The sequence below is a fragment of the Hibiscus syriacus genome, unplaced genomic scaffold (assembly GCF_006381635.1).
Source record: "Hibiscus syriacus cultivar Baekdansim isolate YM2019G1 unplaced genomic scaffold, ASM638163v2 tig00009942_pilon, whole genome shotgun sequence".
NCBI lineage: Eukaryota > Viridiplantae > Streptophyta > Magnoliopsida > Malvales > Malvaceae > Hibiscus > Hibiscus syriacus.
This window is the reverse complement of record NW_024062205.1, coordinates 415,720-437,484: the sequence shown is the minus strand read 5'-3', so window position 1 is coordinate 437,484 and position 21,765 is coordinate 415,720. Positions and strand designations below refer to the sequence as shown.

The following is a 21,765-nucleotide window of genomic DNA, read 5'->3' as shown; positions in this document are numbered from 1 at the left end:
ATTGAAACACGAGTTTTGGATAGTCAAATTTGGATCAATGGGATTAGGATTAGGAATTGGAGGAATAGGTGGAGGATTTGGAGGTGGGTTGGATTGACGGTTTGAGCGACTAGATGATGACCTAGCACGTTTAGGATTAGACATGGTTTAGGAAATCGAAATAGAATGGATAACCTGCAATTTAGAAAACACATGTATGTTATTCAATCAATCCCAAAACTCAATTGAGTTCTCAATATTTCAAGGTTTAAAAAAATCCTAATGGGCAAAGTTTTGAAAACTATTGAAAATAATGTTTGAAAAACCATAGTATGTATAGTTTACATGTAAATAACATAACTAAATCAAAAATCATCAATTTTAAAATTAATTAAAGATTTTCGTTTTTTCCCTAAAATTCAAAAATTAATAGAAAATTTGTGAGATTTTGATGAAATTAGTTGTAAAAATTTAGTTTCTAAACACTAATAATCAATTCCCGATCACTAATTCTATTTAGAACTAATTGAAACTAGTCCTATGTTCAAAATCAATAAAATAGAGAGTTTAGAAAATTTTACCTTGAAAGATGAGATTGAGTGGATTTTGATGTTGTTTCCACAATTTTAATGATGCTAGCAGGTTTAGGATTTGAAAAATGATGAAATTCCGACTAGAAAAAGATGTTATGAAGCAAAGAGAAGATAGGGAGAGAGAGGAGAAGAGCACGGCGTGAAGAGGAAGGGAGGGTTTTAGTAACAAATTGGGTTATGCCCGTGTTAAAAACCAGAACCCCAGGGGGGTATCGATTCCCCTAGGGGGAATCGATTCCCCTTCAAAGGGGGAATCAGTTCCCCTTCAAGGGGGCATCGATTCCCTCTGTCCTATAATTAAAAAATCTGTATTTTAAATACTCAAAATGCTAAATTAATCTTCTCTAGTGGTATTGGTAACTCATATATCAAAAATTAATTATGTTTAATCAATCAAATTAATCCTTAAACTATATTTGAACATAAAGTTAATTTTTCATCAAGAATCATAAACTCCCCCTAACTAATAGCAATGAATGTAATCAGAAATTACTATTATAAATATTTTTCATTTATTATTATTAAAAGTGCTAAAAATTATTTTTTAAACAATAAGTGAAGATAGGTCAGTTAAACCTAATTCTCTCCTAAGTGTCCAAAAACGTTCCTTGTCTAAAGGTTTTGTAAAGATATCCGCTAATTGATGCAAAGTATCAACAAATTCTAGAACTACATCTTCCTTAGTGACATGGACTCTAATGAAGTGATGTCTTATTTCAATGTGCTTAGTTCTAGAGTGTTTGATGGGATTTTTAGTGAGACAAATAACACTAGTATTGTCACACTTGATAGGAATGGTACCTACTTCAATTCCATAATCAAAAAGTTGTTGTTTCATCCATAAAACTTGTGCACAACAACTACCAGCTAAAATGTATTCCGCTCCAGTGGTAGATAATGCAACACAATTTTGTTTCTTTGAAAACCAAGAAATCAGCATATTTCCAAGGAATTGGCAAGTACCATAGGTGTTTTTCCTATCTAATTTGCATCCTCCATAATCCGCATCAGAAAAAGCATACAAGCTAAAGCTAGAGTCTCTAGGATACCAAAGTCCTAAACTAGGAGTGTCCTTAAGGTATCTAAAGATTCTCTTAACATCTAGTAAATGTGATTCCTTAGAGCATGATTGAAATCTAGCACATAAGCAAACACTAAACATAATGTGCGGTCTACTTACAGTTAGATAAAGTAAAGATCCAATCATTGACCTATATAATTTAACATCTACACATTTACCTCCTTCATCTAATTCAAGCTTTGTTGAAGAGCTCATTGGAGTGTCATGAGGCTTGCCATTTTCCAGTCCAAATTTCTTGAGCATATCTTTGACGTATTTAGCTTGATTGATGAAGATGCCATCTTTTCTTTTCTTGATTTGGAGTCCCAAGAAAAATGAGAGCTCCACCATCATGCTCATTTCAAATTCGCTTTGCATTAGCTTAGAAAATTCTTGGCAAAGAACATCATTAGTAAAACCAAATATTATATCATCAACATAAATTTGAACTACTAATAAATCTTTACCTTTATGCTTTAAAAACAATGTAGTGTCAACCTTCCCTTTTGAAAAACCTTTTTCAATTAAAAAGTTTGACAATCTTTCATACCAAGCTCTAGGAGCTTGTTTTAAACCATAAAGTGCTTTTGTCAATTTAAGAACATGATCCAGAAATTTTGAATCTTTAAAACCTGGAGGTTGTTCCACATACACTTCTTCTTTTATAAAACCATTTAAAAATGTACTTTTAACATCCATTTGATATAATTTAAATTCATGAAAACAAGCAAATGCTAATAACATTCTAATTGCTTCCATCCTAGCTACGGGAGCGTATATTTCATCATAGTTTATGCCCTCTTCTTGAGTATACCCTTGAGTAACAAGTTTAGCCTTGTTTCTCACTATATTACCACTCTCATCAAGCTTTTTCCTAAATACCCATCTAGTATACAGTAGATTTATTACTAGGCCTTTCAACTAATGTCCATACTTTACTTCTCTCAAATTGATTTAACTCTTCTTGCATAGCCATAATCCAATGTTCATCATTTAATGCTTCTTTAATATTCTTAGGCTCTATGCATGAAATAAATGCAACATAATTACAAATATTTCTAAGAGAAGATCGAGTTGTTACCCCTTTAGATGGATCACCTATAATTTCACCATCCTTGACATAGTTGTACTCTCTTGGATAAGATACTTCCATTTCTTCAATGGTTGGATTCTCGAGAGGATCATGAGTTTCCTCATCTTTCGTTTCTTCCTTTGATGATGATTCTCAAACGTCATTTCTAACATCATTTGTATTTGTAATACCTACATCATCATTAACATAAGAATCCTTCCTCTGAAGGAGATTATCATCGAAAACAACATGTATAGACTCTTATACAACTAAAGTTCTTTTATTAAATACTCGATAAGTTTTAGAATTTAAGGAATAACCCAGAAAAATTCCTTCATCACTTTTGGCATCAAATTTGCCAAGGTTTTCTTTACCGTTGTTTAAAACAAAACATTTACATCCAAAAGGATGAAAATAACTAATGTTAGGCTTTTTATTTTTGAAAATTTCATATGGAGTTTTCTTTAAAATTGGCCTAATCATTACTCGATTTACAACATAACAAGCGGTATTTGTGGCTTCCACCCAAAAATATTTTGGCAAATTATTTTCACAAAGCATGATTCTAGCCATTTCTTCTAAAGTTCGATTTTTCCTCTCAACAACTCCATTTTGTTAAGGGGTTCTAAGTGCTGAAAAATTATGGCTAATACTATTAGAACTACAAAACTCATTAAATCCAAGATTTTCAAATTCAGTGCCATGATCACTTCTAACACTAGTGATAGAGTAACCTTTTTCGTTTTGGATTACTTTTGAAAATGTGATGAAATTTTCTAATGCTTCATCTTTAGTACTTAAGAATAGAACCCAAGTATATCTAGAATAGTCATCTACCAAGACAAATGCATATTGTTTTCCACCCAAGCTAATAGTCCTAGTTGGCCCAAAAAGATCTATATGGATCAATTGTAATACTCTACTAGTTGACACATCATTAATGGATTTAAAAGAAACTCGCTTTTGTTTTCCTTTAGCACAAGCATCACAGATTTTATCATTATCAAATTTTAGTTTAGGCAGCCCTCAAACCAATTCTCCTTGAACTAACCGTTGCAAAACACTAATGCTAGCATGTCCCAGTCTCCTATGCCATAACCAACTATCATGCTCATCCTTAGCAACTAGGCACAAATTAGTCATATTAATAGAATCTAAATGTACCATGTATATGTTTCCTATTCTATGACCAACAAGCATAATCCGATTAGATGCAATGTCAATGACTTTACAACCATTAATTTCAAACATGACATTGAATCTCTTATCGCATAATTGACTAATACTCAATAGATTATGATTTAATCTATTCACATATAACACATTTTTAATTTGTATGGAAGAGGTATTACCTATAGTACCAATACCTTCAATGTGACCTTTTGAATTATCACCAAAAGTCACTTCTCCTCCATTTTTGGCGTTAAGCTCTATGAACCGGCTTTTGTCTCCGATCATGTGTCTCGAGAATCTACTATCAAGGTACCATGAATTTGGATTTATTTCCCGTGCCTTGTAGCAATGCTCCTTTTCCTACAAACATAGATTAATTTCTAATTTTTGGTACCCAAATTCTTTTGGGTCCATATTCATTAGTTTCTAAAATCCTTGTCCCCTTTGGTATCCATTTATGAAGGACATCCTTATCTTTAGTAGTAATGAATTCTTTAGGAACCCATATACTCCTAATAATTTTACCATTCAAGGTTCGTTGAGGACTTCTATGATTGTAGCTTCTAAAACTTTTCTTAACAAAGTTGGATTTTGAATTCTCACCTTTTTAAAAAAAATTTGTTCCAACCTTATTAAAAGAAGTTTTAAGATCATCAATCTTCTTTTGATGATCATCATGAAATTTTGAAAGTAAGTTATGCAAATCAGTATTTTTCTTTTCAAAATCATTAATTTTGATTTGCAATTCTTTGATCTTACTTTCAAGCTCATTGTTGGTCTTGGATATAAGACTATTTTTGTTTTTCAATTTTGAAACATCATTTTTTGTATTTTGAAAATAGGGTCTTATAATCCGAAGCCAACCCATTATAATCCTCTAATAACTCATCATAAGATAATTCATCCAAATCGAATGAATTTGAGGTTACCTTAGAATCTTCCCCGATAGCCATCAAGCACAAGTTTGCAACTTCTTGTTCCTATTCATCGGAACCTTCTTCATCGCTCCATGTAGCTACATGAGCCTTGTGCTTCTTTTTAGATTGACCCTTTTTCTTCAATTGTGGGCAATCATATTTGACATGCCTCGACTTTTTGCATTCATAACAAATGATCGAGTCTTTCTCCTTCGATTCAGTTTTGAAGCCTTCATGATGTTTGAATTTTCTTCCTCGGTTGGGCATCATCAACTTTCTGAATCGTTTGGCAAATAATGCCATTTCCTCGTCATCATCATCGTCATTCGAATCACTCTCATCTTTTGTGGATTTGAGAGCAACTCCAATGTTTTTCTTCTTCTTCTTCTCCTTTGGTATCTCGTCAATCTTATCGAGGTCCACTTCATCTTCAAGCATCATTTCATGAGTGAGAAGGGAACCGATTAGTTCTTCAAGAGTTAAGGACGTTAGGTCCTTAAACTCGATGATTGTCGTCTTCTTTGATTGCCACGATTTTGGAAGGGAGTAGACTAACTTCCTCATAAGCTTTTCATTTGAAATGATCTCTCCATATGATTTGAGACCATTGACAATCGTTGAAAATCTATCTGTCATAGCTTTGATATCTTCATTTGGTTTCATCCTGAAATTTTCATAGCTATGCGTTAGAATACTAATTTTAGATTTCTTTACCTCATCGGTACCTTCATGAGTGACTTGAAGTTTGTCCCATATTTCTTTGGCGGTTGTACAAGATAAAACTCTTCCATATTCATCTGGCCCAAGAGCACAAAATATGATATGGATGGCTTTCGAGTTGAGCTGGAACATTCTTGTCTCTCCTTCACTCCACAATCTTGGATGAGTTAGAGGCTTGATGTATCATTCTTCTATGGCATTCCATGCTCCCATATCACTTGCTTGAATGAAATACATCATCCTATTTTTCCAATAGGCATAGTTAGCCCCATTAAAGAAAGAAGGCTTGTTGACGGGCATCGAATCGAGACCGGAGTCGAAGTTTAAAGTAGAGGCCATTGATGACTTTGATTATCGATGTAAATCTTCCCGAATCGACTCAAGAGGTGATTAAACCTTCAAATGAGTTAGGCTCTGATGCCAATTATTGAGTTAATCGATTGACGGAATCGGCCAAGAGGGGGTGAATTGGCAATAAAAATTTTGGTGGAAGCTTTTGCAGAAAATTGAAAGTAATTGCACAGTGATTTACAGTAGTTCGACTTTCTCAACCAAATTCTACGTCCACTACCTTAGCTATCTACACTAAGGATTTTCCAACAAATTCACTAATTTTTTCTTTCTTTTGAGGCCAAAGAGATAACCTTACAACTCCCTCAAGAATATACCCCAATTCTTGAGAACACTCTTTTCTCAAAGAGAATATTATAAATTTGCAAACTTACAAGAAAAACCTCACAAGGAAAATATGTTTGCACAGTTCTAGAACAAAGAAAGAACACTCAAGAATAAATACAATTGAGCACAATAAGTGTTCTTGAAAGAAAAATGAATATTGAATGAAAAATAGGCTTGAAAATGCTCAAACTTGAGGTTTGATGCTTTCTCTTTGATTCTCTCTTGATTCTAGTTGCTAGATGTTTCTTGTTATTGATCAATGGCTTCTAAGCTTGTTTAAATATACCTTGAATCACTTCTGAATATTGGGGATCATTAATGAAGTTATTGGAGCCGTTTAAGTGTGAAAACAATTAATATTTCTGCTTGGAGCGTAGGGGAATTGGTACCCCCTCATGGGGAATCGGTTCCCTAAGTGTAAAATTCAAATATTCGACCGTTGAACAGTGGGGGGAATCGATACCCCTTGGGGAAATCGGTTCCCTCCGAGCATACTGGAATTTCTCGGAGCAAAACTATTCAGGGGGGAATCGGTACCCCCTTGGGGGGAATCGGTTCCCTCTGGACAAACTATAATTTTTGGCTTTGAAACGGTTCGAAATACTTTGTAAAATTGTTTTGAAATTATTTTAAGATTAAAACTTAATTTTACACTTTAGTAAGGATTTAAAATGAACTTTGAAATACTTTGAGTAATATTTTGATATTCGATTTAATATATCGAATATGCTTAGAAAAATCATTTTCAAAATTAAAATTCTTTTAATTTAATTTGTTATATCGAAACATCAAAATGTTTTCAACAGATTTTAACCTCCGAGATGGCAAAGTATTTAGAATTCTGATTCTTGAATAAATACCTGAAGACTAATTGCCAATAAGTAATGTAAATGACAGAATTGAATGAAATGACAAAAATACCCTTAAAGTGTAAAATGAACTAAGGATGACAATGATAGTGAAAATGACCTGTGAATTCTTATTTTTAATCCGCTTGAACCTATGAATAATTGATTAAATTCCTGATCTGCATGAAAACACTGAAAGTTAGTTTCTACCTTTGGAATTCTTAATACGTCGATCTCATGTTTTTTGAATGACTAGTTAAAGACTAAATTACTGAAAGTATGAGGCATCACTGAAGTATTTATAATGATTGGATTATCCTTGAGTTTTGAAATGACCTAATTGGCCTTTGACCCAAAATAACTAAAATAACCCCAAGTACTGAAATAACTCAAATACCCTCATGATCTGGATTAAGGAAATGCTCGTTGACAAGTTCTAAAAGTAGCAATGAAGCATAATAACAAGCCCCTAAAGGTTATAGAGACAACCAAAGCACGTCATCCACTCTGGATATTATTGCAATACAAAATAAAATAAATACCACAGAAGTACTAGTTTGGTTCTTCAAGATCCGTGCAACGAAGACTCCAAAGTTAATTAGTTCAATTACTACACTTTCCTGATGCGCTTGAATCCTATATGATCCAGAAGCATCAATCTCTAAAAGTCTGATTAGCTTCGTTAGTAATCGAACTTTTTTAATAGGGACCTCTTTCTTGAAATCCAATCAATTTTACGTAAGTTCATGTTTTCTATCCTTGATAATTACCTAGTGCCTTCGAAAAATATATAGATCATCTAGCATGTTCCCTATACCCATAGTTATTTTCTCTATTTAAAAAAAGTATAACTCTGATATTTGAAATAAAAACATGTTTTCTGATCTATGATTTTTTTATCTCTGGTTTCTAATATTGGATACATTTGTCTCTTGATTCTGATATTTCTGTTTACCGGTTAACTTGTTTTATATTGGGGTACTATCTGGGATTTGTTATGGAGATATGTAGGTTCAGTCCCGATCAGGTTGGTAAATCCTTACGGACCTAAGGCGACCCTTGGGTGGGCTCTTCGGCCCAATGGGCCTAATGGTAAGACCTTACGGACCCTAAGGTACTCTATTTGGGTAGCTCCTTTGCTTTGTGCTTAGGGTAAGTCCTTATGGACCTGGGGGAACTCCCCTCAGGTGGCTCCTACATTTCAGCTAGGGTAAGTTCTTATGGACCCAAGGTGCTTCCTTAGGATGGCTCCTACGCCCATTGGGTCCAGGGTAAGTCCTTATAGATGTAGTTATGGGGAACTGCATATTGAGTGTTCGGTTGGAGGGTATTATAATGATTTTAAAAATATGTTTTACTGAAATATATTACTATCGTTTTTAAACTATGATTTCATTTATTCTAGTTTTGTGGGAACATATTAGACGTCCTATTTTCATCTCCTGAATCTGTCTCTTTGAATATTTTCTCCGTGTATGTCTCCTGATGGTTACTTGAAGAACTATTAGTGGAATCTCTGCTCATCGATAATACTTTTAGATGCTTGAATAACTAAGGAAATTTCATGATTTACCTTATACATGTTTGTCCTTTAGCATCATCTGGTAGTATTGTATTACTGAGCTTCCCAAAACTCACTCTGTTATTTACCATTTCAGGTTAAAGATCGATCCTGTGCGGTTATCAACATCTGTGAAAGTTCCTTCGGCGCTAGTTGAGAGTACGATACAAGTGTAATTAGGGGCATGTAGGTCGCATTTGTTTTTATATTGAGACACTATTAGATTTTATTTTAATATGTAAATGATTTTTCTGAAGTTGTGTTTTTATTTCTAAATTGTTTTACAGTTTAAAAAGGGTTAATATTTTATTATTTTTATGATTGGTCATTCCGATGGCCCTACTGTGACACCTCGAATCAGATCGGATTACTGTATTGGTCTGAGATTGTTACAATGTCGTCATATATATGATCATTATAGTTATTTATAAGTTGGTAGAGTCACTAGATATAACAAACTGAAAGTATATTTCGATTCTAACAAATCAAGTGGCGCCTGTAAAAAAATTGTATCAAAATTATTTCTTTTTAAATCTTTAATTTCGGAAGAGGAGTCTTCCAAATTTTATTTTAATTTTTTTGAAGACTTTGATATATCTTTTTTATATATAAAAATCAGCTAGTTTTATTAAAAATAGAAAATATCTAGAATTACAATGAAGATTTACAAGTATAACCGTAAACTAAAATATAATTAGGACATTTTCCTATAAGCATTGTCACAAAAACTAGCCACCAATATCACATAAGGACCAAAGAAAGAAAAGGTTAAAAACCCTAAACAAAAAGTTCGAACAAAATAAAAATATGAACAAATCTGACTGCATCGGTAAACAAACCACAAAAGGGGATGAAACTACTGAAATACCACAAACAAATTACAAATCAGAGGACGTGAGAAAACTATCCACGAATGCAAAACTCCTATCCAAATTAATCTGATGGTCCAAAGCATGGAAGATCATCATGATAACAAATAAGTCCCATGTTGATCAGTTGTTGCGATGTTAAATCCAACTCTGAGATAAAAGATAAACGAAGATGATGGTCAAACAACCGAAAACTACCAAAAGGCAAAGAAAAATGTGCCACAAAACAGAGATAAACGTATCGTAAAGGTGGAGATCAACGTGTCACAAAGATAAAATTATTTCTATTAAAAAAACTAGAACATAAACAAAGGAAAAAAATTGACGGTCGTGAACCAACATCAATACCGGTGCCACCATCGGATAAATTAAATCAAATAAAAAAAGTTAAATTAATATATAAAAAATGAGACAGTGTAAAAAAGAAAAGAAAAAAAAAGGAAAAAGTGAGGGTGGAGGGAGAGACTTTGATATATCGCTATGTTCGGAAGCAATTTTTTTCGAAAATTCTGATGGGTAGAAATTAATTTTACAGAATTTTTGAAGAGGTGTACAATAATAACAGCATTGGTTATTATTTAAAAATAAAAATGTTAGTTTTTACTCACAAAGTTTATAGTTTATAATATCAAGTTAAAAGAGAATTTATAATAAGTATTGTTCAGCTTATGAACATTTTTGTAAAGGAGTACGTGCCGCACCTAAAAGAAAAAGTCCATTGCTTTCCTTTTCCATTTATAAATGCTCACATCGTCGTCCCATAACTTGGCCGGTGACTGATGGACTTATCGACCGGCCAAATATGATTAGCGTCACTGTCACCGGCCCTTTAAAAATTAAGTGAATGCAAGGATGGATGATTGAAAAAAAAGGAAAGCGGTCGCTCTTTATAAATTTTAATTTTTTTTATATATTTTTAAATATTTATTTATATTTTTTATTTATATTTTGTTTTTATTTTTTAAAATTTTAAAAATTTATTATACTCTAAAATTTTATAAATCTATTATTATTAACATAAAATCGTATGTTTATCCCTACGATATTTTGAATGCTAAGCTACCCTTGACCATTAATGTTTGATTTTTGACCTTTTTGGGTTTTGACATTCTACCGGAAAGAGAATGACTTAAGGGTTAGAGATTGACTTAAGGGTTGACTTTTATCCTTTAAAAATTTTAAATTAATATATTTTAAGTAATTTTTATATTTTTAATTAATAATTTACTTTTATCATTCTAAAATTATATAAATTCATCTATTTCTAAAATTTCAAAAGCAATTCACTTAACATAAAATATCGTATCCGTTCCTGATATCCGAGTCTTTTCATTTGGAACAAGTGGGTTGCAAATGGGCATGTTGGGTGGATTTGGGTATTTGAAGTTGAAATATTAGTCGGTGTTAAAAGGGTCCGGTTAAAGTGTAGTTACCCCATCCTAATATATGTCCAAATAAACCCAAATCAAGGTTAGGGTTTCGACCGACTCTGATTGTTACTCACCTAGCCCACGACAATAAAATAAAATCATATACATTAATATTATCTTTATAATAAACTCAAATCAATAATTTTAGAAAAAATAACTTTAGTGATCGAAAATGCCTTATAATATACGATTTTAACCAATTTTTTTTGGATTTACGAAAATAACCAACAAATTCGCAACGTGAACACTAGTTTCGCAGTACAGTTTTCAAATTCGTAACGCGATTCTCCAAAATCGCAATGCATTTTTCAAATTCGCAACGCGATTCTCCAAAATCGCAACGCGGTTTTCAAATTCGCAACACGATTCTCCAAAATCGCAACGCGGTTTTCAAATTCGCAAAGCGACCAATGCTAATTACCGATATAGGTAAACACGAAACTCAATATTTAAATTCGCAACGCGAATTTCATTTTCTCAACGTTAATTACCAATATAGGTAAACACAACTATTCGCAACTCAGTTTTCAAATTCGCAACGCGAATTTCGTTTTCACAACGCGAATTTTGCAACTCGAATTCGCCAATTTCGTAACTAAATTACCGATATAGGTAAACTCGGTAGAAAAAATTCGGTAAAAATCTGAATTCGATAATTTAAAAACTGAGTTGTGTTTACCTATATCGGTAATTAGCGTTGCGAAATTCGAGTTGCGAAAACAAAATTTGCGTTGCGAATTTAAAAACTGAGTTGCGAATAGTCGTGTTTACCTATATCGGTAATTAGCGTTGCGAAATTCGAGTTGCGAAAATGAAATTCGCGTTGCGATTTTGGAGAATCGCGTTGCGAATAGTTGTGTTTACCTATATCTGTAATTAGCGTTGTGAAATTTGCGTTGCGAAAACGAAATTCGCATTGCGATTTTGGAAACTGTGTTGCGAAACTAAAGTTCGCGTTGCAAATTTGTTGGTTATTTTCGCAAATCCAAAAAAAATTGGTTAAAATCGTATATTATAAGGTATTTTCGGTCACTGAAATTATTTTCTCATAATTTTATCCATACTATTTAACTGAATTAATTTTATTCTTATATTTATTTAGGTGTATGATTTTTTTCCTTTTTTATTGGTATTAATTGTTACAATACTGATGTAATAATTAATTATGTTGACGTGATAGTTAATTGTATCGATTTTATGATCCATAATGTTAATAATTCATGTATAAATATGCCATGACAAATAGATTAAATTAATTTTTAATCAAATTTAAGGATATACTTAATTTTAATTAAAAGTTTGATAACTTATTAAAAATTAAATAAAATTTTAAAAAATATTAAAATACATATAATGATAAATTAGTAAAAAGCTAAAATTTAAAAATATTAAGAAAATATTAAGAAAACTGAATACTACTGTCACAAGTATTTGGTGGACTCTGTTCAATCTGAATGTACTACTATTCCTTGGACATATTTTTAGTGGAATCAATTATGTCCACAAATTCAAAAAAAATCAATTAAATCTCACACCATGTAAACATTATGGATCGTTATGTCCACATAGCTAACTTCTATATTAGTATCATAATGATCAATATCAATTAAAGTATAAAATTAATGTAATTAAATAGATTTAAGAATAAATTTAGTACTATTAAAAAATTAGTATAAAATTAATAATTTAAATTTACTAAAAATAATAAACCTTACTTTAATATTGTAAAGATACATGCATGAACCAAATTAACTCAGTAGTTAAAAGAATTATTGTTATTCCTAGAGGTCACGGGTTAAAGCACAAAAAATATTTACGATATACAAGGACAGAAGTAAAAATTTATTATACCCGGGGTCAAAATATTTTTTTATTTTCCATAAATACAATTTTTTAAGTGAGAGGGCATAGTAAATTTTTCTTTGTTTATTTTTTAATATATATATATATATGCCCATGATATTCTTTCCCGAAGATAATTATTTTAGCTTAATAAAAATATTATCGTAAAAACAACATAAAATCTATTAAAGCTAATGTTGTAAAGACGATTAATTTTCCGATATTGGATTCCTTATCCATTTCGTTAATTTATACCATTTTAAGGTGTAAAAATAAATATTACATAATTCAAATATTGAAAATAACTTAAAATATTATATATAAATTATTAATTTTTATTTATTGAAAATTTATTTTTTAAAAAGTAATTATTGTTTTTTAAACTTTACTAAAATAATGTAAAAAACATAAGATAAGACAAATTTATTAAAATAAAATCCAAAAACCATAAAACCAATATTTAAAATTAATAAAAAAACCAAAATTTAAAATTAATAGAAAAATAAAAAATAAAACTAATTTATCATAAATAGTTTAAAGGCAACCAATCATGTTGCTAATTTGTTGGCTATATATATATATATATATATATATGCAATTGAATTAATCTGATGGTATTCAGAATAGTTTGGAGTGATTATAAGATAATATACATTCATAATTTTTTTAACCATTGATAATACATACATACTATATAGATGTAGTTGCTCGAACCAAAGATTTCAAGGTATAATACAATTAGTTTTAGTCACTGAAGTCACTCAATAGATTAGTATCCAGAGGATAAAAATAAAAGTTTAAGGGTCAAATGAGATGAAATTGACTAAACTGAGAAAGTTCGAGGACAAAAATGTTATATTGCCTAAGAAAAAACAGACAGGTTTGCTCCATCAGCAACTATATCCGTTAGTGGATCACCAAGAACAAACTGAAGCATAATCTTCTTCTCTCCTCTCTTCTCCTTTCAATGGATTCCAACGTAATCTACTTATTTTCAAAACTCCAAAAAGAAACGCATTATCTGGGCTCCCGGAGGTTCTTCTTCTCTCATAAAGAAACGCAAAGGCTTGGGTAAGTTAACTGATTGAATTGGAGGTTTCTATTTGGTTTAACTTAAGTTTTTCCAAATTGGGTTGTCGTTTTGGTCGTTGGTTTTCATTATCTGGCTTTTATTTAGTGTTGGAATTATGGTAGTTATGGAAAGAACTATCTGAGAAGGCTCGAAAATTTTGAGCTGTGAATGCACACGTAAAAGTGAGAAAGTTGGTTTAAGCATTCAGAACAAGTTATTTCACGGTAATTATAATTGTTGTAGAACAAACTAGGGGGCACAGCTTATTTCATGGTAATTATAATGATTTTCTTTTCTATATTAGAAATTTTCCAAATTCTGACATTTGGGTTGCCTTTGGATTTGATCGAGTTATTGTCTGAATTGACTGACCTTTCTAATGTGATGTCCATGCGCAGGTATCTGGTCCTCCACAAAGAGAAGGAAATGTTGTGGTGATTCAGACTGCTGATAGCCAGAATTTGGAAATGAATGCTCTTCAAAGGGATACGTAAGCAAAATAAATTGGTGGTTTGTCAGAGAAAATGAGGGAAGTGAATGATGCTTCTGAAAGTAAAGAGGTGAATGGCGGTTCTCTGTTGGCTAAGGCATCAGAATCAAATGGTGCTGATTTCCTTGCATTTAGTGATAACGATTCTGATGATGTTCCTGAAGAATCTGGAACTACAGATCTACCTCTTCAACCTACTGGACCGCTTGAATCAGGAGCAAGACAGTCACTTGAGTGTGACATGGAAAGGTCTAAATTTCATTTGGAAGAAGTTGAATGAGTAAATAGATTTGAAGCTGATTTCCCTAGACTAGCCGTGGAACCGAAATATAGTACTTGGTTTAGCCATTTTGTTCGAGAAAACAGAGGGCCGTACGGAGGAAAATTCGGACCAACGTGATCGTTAATGATGTTTGTTTCTAGTATTGAGCTAATTTAAATGCGTAACATGTTGCTAATTAATGATAAGTAGGATTGATCCAATTTAAGCTTATCATTCACCAAAGCAAATATTAAGGCAAGAACGTAATCGTAGGACCTTACAAAATTTTCTTAGCAAGTTCGGAACTACAGTGGGTCCATCTGGTCCTGACAGTCTAAATTCATACAATATCCACCTATTTTGGGAACTTTTTACTTTAATTTAATAATGTAAGATTAAAAACTTTGGATGTTGTTTAAACAATCTAATATTTTATTTTATTAGATTAATTACTAGTTCATGATAATATATTTTTCTTAATATTTTGGGACTGTATTTTTATTATAAAGTCTACTTAAGTGTCATTAACTCTGTAAATAATTTGATGTGGCATATTTTTCTTAAAGCATATCATATACACCTTGCATTTCCCTTTTTCTACGTGAAACGGTTTTAATGAAATAAAAAAACTATATTAACGCTACTGAATTTTAGGTGGTGTATCATTTAGATCATCGTGCTTTTAATTTCTCCAATCATAGCATTAAATTTTGGTTTTAATCTCAATTATATCACTAGGACGTTAAAACCTAAACGGTGTGATGACATGAATAAAACGACATCATTTTGATGCGACTATTAATACCTAAAATGACGTTGTTTTAGACATTAAGTTTTAAGGTATATCAATTTACTACTAAACTTTTCAGCAATTTTATTTTGATGCTACACTTTTTCAATTGTTGTCGACAATCAATCAACACCTATCACTGATTATCTTTTACAAGAAGATTGATATAAAATTTCTCATTTCAGTTCTTTTTTCTTCTTTAAATTTAGTTGTTTTTTTTACGAAACTCATTCAAAATCATACGAAACCAAAATATGAGTTAAGATATAATATAAAGATTGTCACATTTTTACCACTATATTATTTTAATTTTTAAAGTAATGTAGAAAGTACTAGTCTGTTCTTTAGTTTAATTTCGCATACTAAAATTTTTAGTATGACTTTCTAAATTTATATTTTTTTGATATAAAATTTTACTCGAGTCCTTAAATATAAAATTATATTATAAAGATGGCGGTGTAAAACAGCAGTCTGCTGTACTGGATAGCGGCGTCCAATTGGATGACCGGATAAAAACAATTCAAAAGCACATGCATGAACTGACGACTCACCGACTTCAACCATCCGCCGTGTCTGGGTCACCAGTTTCATTATTACATGTTATTAAATAATTGGATAAACGTTTAAAAGTCACCAGTTTCATTATTACATGTTATTAAATAATTGGATAAACGTTTAAAAGATCATATCTGCATGCAAACATCCAAGAGGTATGGGCAGCAGTTGAAAATAGCAATAAATCAGAGGCCAAGTTGAAGGCAATTTTCAACTTTCCAAGCATTTAATTCAGTTACTGACATATATAGGAATCTGCAACAAACGCACCAGAAAAATTATTGCTTTTGGATGTGGAAACCAGTGGGCGACGTTCTTCCTTAAAATAGTGGTATTTTCTGGATTACTTTATATCCAGACTCCAAGTTGTAGTATTTCCATGCATGCAATATCATTGAGCATTTCGAATGGGAGGCATACTTTACGGTGACAAATCTGTAAAGGACTTGTGGGATTCTGTAGAATGAAATGATTGGTCTGATTTCAAGAACAGTTGGTCAGAACAACAGGTTTTTGTTGTCAGTGAAGAATAAAAGTTTCATTGCCTTACAAATTACTGTATGTTTACAAGCCAGGAAAATGATTTTCATTCTTTGATGGTGATGGAAGCATCTATGAACAATTTAATACTGTAGTTAGACTGATGAAGTACTCTTCGCTGCATGGAATTGTAAGGCCACCCATTGGATGGTGGAATCCGAATTCTTCCTCGGCTCGATTCAACAGGTCGTGAAACAAAGGGTGATTCAAGTACGACACCGGAATCACGAACCTTGTCGGACGGTTGCCTTCCCCGACATAAACTGCAATGTGGCCTTTAGGAACATTCAATGTTCCCAATGCTGCATTCCCATTTCTACCTGAAAGTGTTCGCTGGAGCTTTTGTTTTGCATGAGCTAATCCCATTAGTTGAATGCCCATTTTAGAGAAGAAAACAGATAGCAGAAAGAAGAAAGCTTTAGTTTTTTTAAGACTTGGTTTGAAAATGGCATCTTTGAGGCCAAATATATAGTGGGGATAAAGCAATTTGCAAACCTTAAAGAACCGGATATGACATTGAAGAATATTTAGAAACATACCAGGTGAATAGTTAAGTTTCACATGGTTCCGCTTTGTCTTGTGCTAACCATTATGCCCTACCATCTTAAACAAAGTGGCAGCTTGTGATATTTTTATGTGAATATAGCTTCCCTGGGTTTTGAACTTATAAAGCACTGAATTCAACAGACACTTGTCTTGATCTTAGACTATTGAAGATTCATTTTGGATTATTCACTAAACCACTGAACTTAGACCTTGTTCCTTAGCTGCTTTTCGTTGTACCAACTACCCAACATGCTTTTGAGGATTACTGCAGATCCTCAATATCACCTGTACTTGTCCGAAACAACATTTCGAGACCATTTAAGATCAGCTAACCTTTTGTAATAGTATTAGAAATCATCCTCATCCATTCATTTAAGACTGGTATCTTGGACTAACTTGGTCAAGTCACACTCAATTGTGCAGATGAATCCATTTGTCTAAGCTCTTAGTGACTATCCATAGTCAAACCACCACTCGCAACAGACGAGGACACTTTCAAAAACATACCGGGACTAGCTTCCCAGTTGATTTCATAAAGCTAGGTATAAGTTTGGGTTGCAGCACGTATTCTTTAGGACTATAGCATAACATGAGAAGATGATTTTACGGTTTCCGACATATCAAATCAGTGTGTGATGTGTTTTTGTTGACATGCCAACTGCGTAGATTTACATATTATTAGATCTTTGAACGTTCAATATATGGTCTATGTCAAATGATTAAGCTGTTAATGGTATATATCAAATGTATGCACCAAGGTGAAGTGTCAGCATCAATGTCATTACACTGCTATTGTTGGGAAATATCAGACTATTCCCAGCAACCGCATGTTTTTCGGAAAGTTCGTACCTCTGTTCTTTCTTTACAATTATGAACGAAGAGTGCGAGGAATAAAACCAATGTTTCCAGTTTCAGTATGTAACAACCAAGTAGTAAATCTTCAAAATGAAAAATAATTTGATCTGCATGTTGTACACAGTCAGAACAGTTTTCTTTCAGACTTTCACTCACTGGTATGTTGGACTTGGACATGCTTTATAATCATAAAGTCCATGATAACTCGATAAGAATTTCATCTGGACCACCATTTTTTTTCCTATTGATTGGTTGGCCATATGATAATTCATGATTGCAAAAGTTTATATTAGCATATCTGTGGAAATCTTACCTCCATAGGTAGTGGAAGGCATATCCATGTGAGTCATGATACATGTCGACCTTAAAGAAGCCCCTTTAAAGTGAGTCCTATCTTGACCACTTAATTCACTGTCATTTACTGGTCAAAGAAACTTTAGAGTATCGATACACCCTTTACAGCTAATTTTTTACCTGTTTTCCAAAACATTATACATACATATCAAGTTCCAATTAACTTTTAAAGAGTTGCAAGTCAATAAAGTCGACACTTGCCCTATTCCTAACTCTGTTAAAGCTAAGATGTTTTATGGGAATATTCTTATGTCCCCGGAGATCACTGATTTTAGGTAATTTAGTTCTCTGGAATCTGTTTCTGGTATATAGAGTTCCATCATCTTTCATTTTCTCTCATTTCCTCATCCATGGGTTGTATGTATCCAAGAAATCTATTGGTTAGTTAGGAAACTATGAATATGTCATGTACGCACGACACTTCAGCACAAGAAGGTGTTTGCACATTAGAATTACACTAGGGTTGACCTGTGCTTCGGTTAAAAGTTACTTATGGTAGTTGAAGAGCTGACGTTGCCAACCGTCTCCAACTGGATCAAATAATTTGAACTTTCTTTGTCTAATCATGGACTTCTAAGTTCTAACTTATACCATTTTGTGTACAACAGATTCATACAGTACGAACAGGTCTGGTCTTTGATCATTATTATCTCCAAACATGTAGGGCTTTGCATACCGACTCAGTCACTAGCAGATATGATTATTCTTGCATGATATTTCATCCATATAATCTGCCAGGTAAAGTCATAATCATCTGGCCATGGCTGAATGATAAACAGTATCTAAAATGGGCAATTATTGTTGGTTTCATTGAATGGTGAGCTATAATAAGATTGCAACAGAACAAAGGTACCTACTCTGTCAAAAGATTTTTATTATTTGTTGGTTCACAAGGCCATGTGAGTCCTCACAAGATATGTCTCTAAAGCATTCTCTCTTCACTCTACACCACTCAATTTGCTTGAGACTGCTTACCAATGACCATGAAGCATTTGCTCTCTATAAATACAAATTCCAAGGGATAATAGCTACCCACCCTGAGCCAATTGCCTAAGCCATTCCTTGCCAGTCCAGACAGTCATGGGTTTCCACTTGCAGAGAATTGCTAATGCTAAGAGGAGTCTAAAACGTACTCTTTCATCTTCGGAGACGACAATGGTGCCTAAAGGCCACTTTTCTGTTTATGTTGGGGAAGCTGAAAAGAAGAGATTTGTTGTCCCAATATCATTCCTGAAGCATCCTTCGTTCCAGAATTTGTTGAGTCAAGCCGAAGAAGAGTATGGATTTAGTCATCCTATGGGGGCTTTGACTATTCCCTGCAGCAAAGAAGCTTTCATCGAACTCGCCTGCAATCTACAAAGCTCTTAAGAAGAAATGACAGAAAATGTATGAAAGTGGCTAACCAAGCGGAGACTGATTCTTTTAGGAAAGCTATTGTGTATGGTGGATTGCTTTCTGCGATCCCATGCTCGCCCTTGTAAACTTAATTGTTTTCTCTAACAAATATATAAATGACTTGACTATTCCCTGCAGCAAAGAAGCTTTCACATCGAACTCGCCTGCAATCTACAAAGCTCTTAAGAAGAAATGACAGAAAATGTATGAAAGTGGCTAACCAAGCGGAGACTGATTCTTTTAGGAAAGCTATTGTGTATGGTGGATTGCTTTCTGCGATCCCATGCTCGCCCTTGTAAACTTAATTGTTTTCTCTAACAAATATATAAATGACTTTATTAAAAAGCAAATGTCGACTCGTTCTTTTCATGAATTTCGCTTCTCGTACTATTGAAGAACATATTCTTTTTCCTGGAACTTAGTTGTCACTATCAGCAGCATATTTTGCTCAGTAAAGCATCAAACAAAAATATGGACAAAAGGTGAATATTTTGATGCATACAATAAAGAAATCAATGAGAGGTTCGTTCAACTCACAACTACTTGAGGGTTGACCATTTTCTACACTAGAGAGTCCTTATCCTCATGAGAGTAGAAGGGTTACTTTCCAGGCTAAGTCTGACTTAAAAAAAAGTTTCAGGTCAACTAAAAGAAAATATTTCTTGGTCTGATTCTTGGATCTCTAAACTCTGAACTCAGTGATTCTAGAGGGGATTAGCATAGTACCATAAACTACAAGGTTGGTTCGTGGGTTAGTTTAATCAATCATGCTTTGAAAATCGAGGCTCAACTGTCCACGTTCTCTCGAAGTCTTCCCTCCCTGTTCAGTGCACTAAACAATGGCACATGCACAGGTCAACTTGTTTAATTTTGTGTTCAACATAGTTGCAGCCGTAGAAGAAATAAACAAGCAGCTGTGGTCTTCTAAATCCAAATTATCAACAAACATGTAGGGCTTTGGATACAGGTAGATAGTCATAGTAGGTGCTGGTCTCCACTTCAAAGCAGTTCATCCATACGAGATGCTACGTGCTAATCAAGCAAAGTCATAATGATATTAGGAAGTTCAAAATGGGCCACTACTGTTGGTTTCATCTAGTGGTGAGCTCTAAGGTACCAAACTTGTCAAAATGTTATTATTTGTTGGGATGCAAGGCCATGTGATTCCTCCCAATTCATGTCTCCAATGCATTCTCTATTCACCACCCAATTAGCCCGAGACAGCTCACCAGATACAGCATTCGCTCTTTATAAATACAGATTCTAATGGATAGATTCTAATGGATAGCTTCATCGAGTGCCAAGAATTGTTAATGCTAAGCCAAGTCTGAAACGGATTCTTTCATCTTCGGAGACAACGGTGATGCCGAAAGGCCACTTCGCTGTTTATGTTGGAGAAGCCGAAAAGAAGAGATATGTTGTCCCAATTTCATTATTGAAGCATCCTTCATTCCAGAATTTGTTGAGACAAGCCGAAGAAGAGTTCGGTTTCAATCACACTATGGGTGCTTTGACAATCCCTTGTAGCGAAGAAGCTTTCATTGATCTCACTTGCAACCTACAGCAAATCTCATGACAAGAAATGATGTGAAAATAGGCTAACCAAGCAGAGATTGTCTGAGATTTATCTCAACTGACATTCCCAAATTTTATTTTTAGGAAGCAAGTGTGTAAAGTGGATTGTTTTCTGCAATCCCATGCCCTTTTCAACTAAATTAAGTATTGTAACCAATATATAAATGCCAAATTTATTTCAGAGAAACCCTTTCTTTTCATGAATTTTGATTCTTACGTTGTGTGGATAATTTCAACCATAAAATATTTCCAAGGTCCGAGGGTTGCATATATTAACATGGTCTGAAGCAGTATGCAATTCTTTCAACTAGTTAAGGATTGTTTCTCATGGCAGTCGAAGAGTTGACTTCCCTGCTGCCGCCAGTGTTGGCTAAAACCCTCTCCCCGACTATAAGGTTTCATGACAACTAAAATGAAAATTTGTTTTTGTCTAAAACCATGGATTGTTTTGGATGATTAGCCTAATATTATTCATTACAAGATTGGCTAGTGCTTAACATATTCAGGCTTTCCTCACTTTGTTAAAAGCACAAACTAAACAATGTAACATGGATAGGCAACTAGTTTCATTCTCTGTTTAGCACAGTCA

At 33.2% G+C, this 21,765-nt stretch overlaps 2 protein-coding genes and 1 long non-coding RNA gene across 3 annotated transcripts; 2 read left to right on the top strand and 1 right to left on the bottom strand.

The window, feature by feature from the left end:
* Positions 1-16,523: 16,523 nt before the first annotated feature.
* Positions 16,524-16,895, bottom strand: LOC120203422 (auxin-induced protein 15A-like). Its single transcript, XM_039203718.1, has one exon. The coding sequence runs from the start codon at positions 16,830-16,832 to the stop codon at positions 16,524-16,526; it is 309 nt and encodes a 102-aa protein (XP_039059649.1). The 5' UTR covers positions 16,833-16,895.
* A 2,095-nt stretch (positions 16,896-18,990) lies between these two features.
* On the top strand, positions 18,991-20,872 carry LOC120203428. Its single transcript, XR_005523817.1, has 3 exons — positions 18,991-19,010; positions 20,663-20,665; positions 20,701-20,872. It is a non-coding gene; the product is annotated as an uncharacterized LOC120203428 (long non-coding RNA).
* LOC120203425 (auxin-responsive protein SAUR21-like) lies at positions 19,067-19,710 on the top strand. Its single transcript, XM_039203721.1, has one exon. It carries the CDS (start codon positions 19,287-19,289, stop codon positions 19,572-19,574), a length of 288 nt encoding a protein of 95 aa, XP_039059652.1. The 5' UTR covers positions 19,067-19,286; the 3' UTR covers positions 19,575-19,710.
* Positions 20,873-21,765: the final 893 nt, after the last annotated feature.

Coding starts and splice junctions, on each gene's coding strand:
- LOC120203425 (XM_039203721.1), top strand. CDS start 19,287: ATGGGTTTCCACTTGCAGAGAATTGCTAATGCTAAGAGGAGTCTAAAA.
- LOC120203422 (XM_039203718.1), bottom strand. CDS start 16,832: ATGGGCATTCAACTAATGGGATTAGCTCATGCAAAACAAAAGCTCCAG.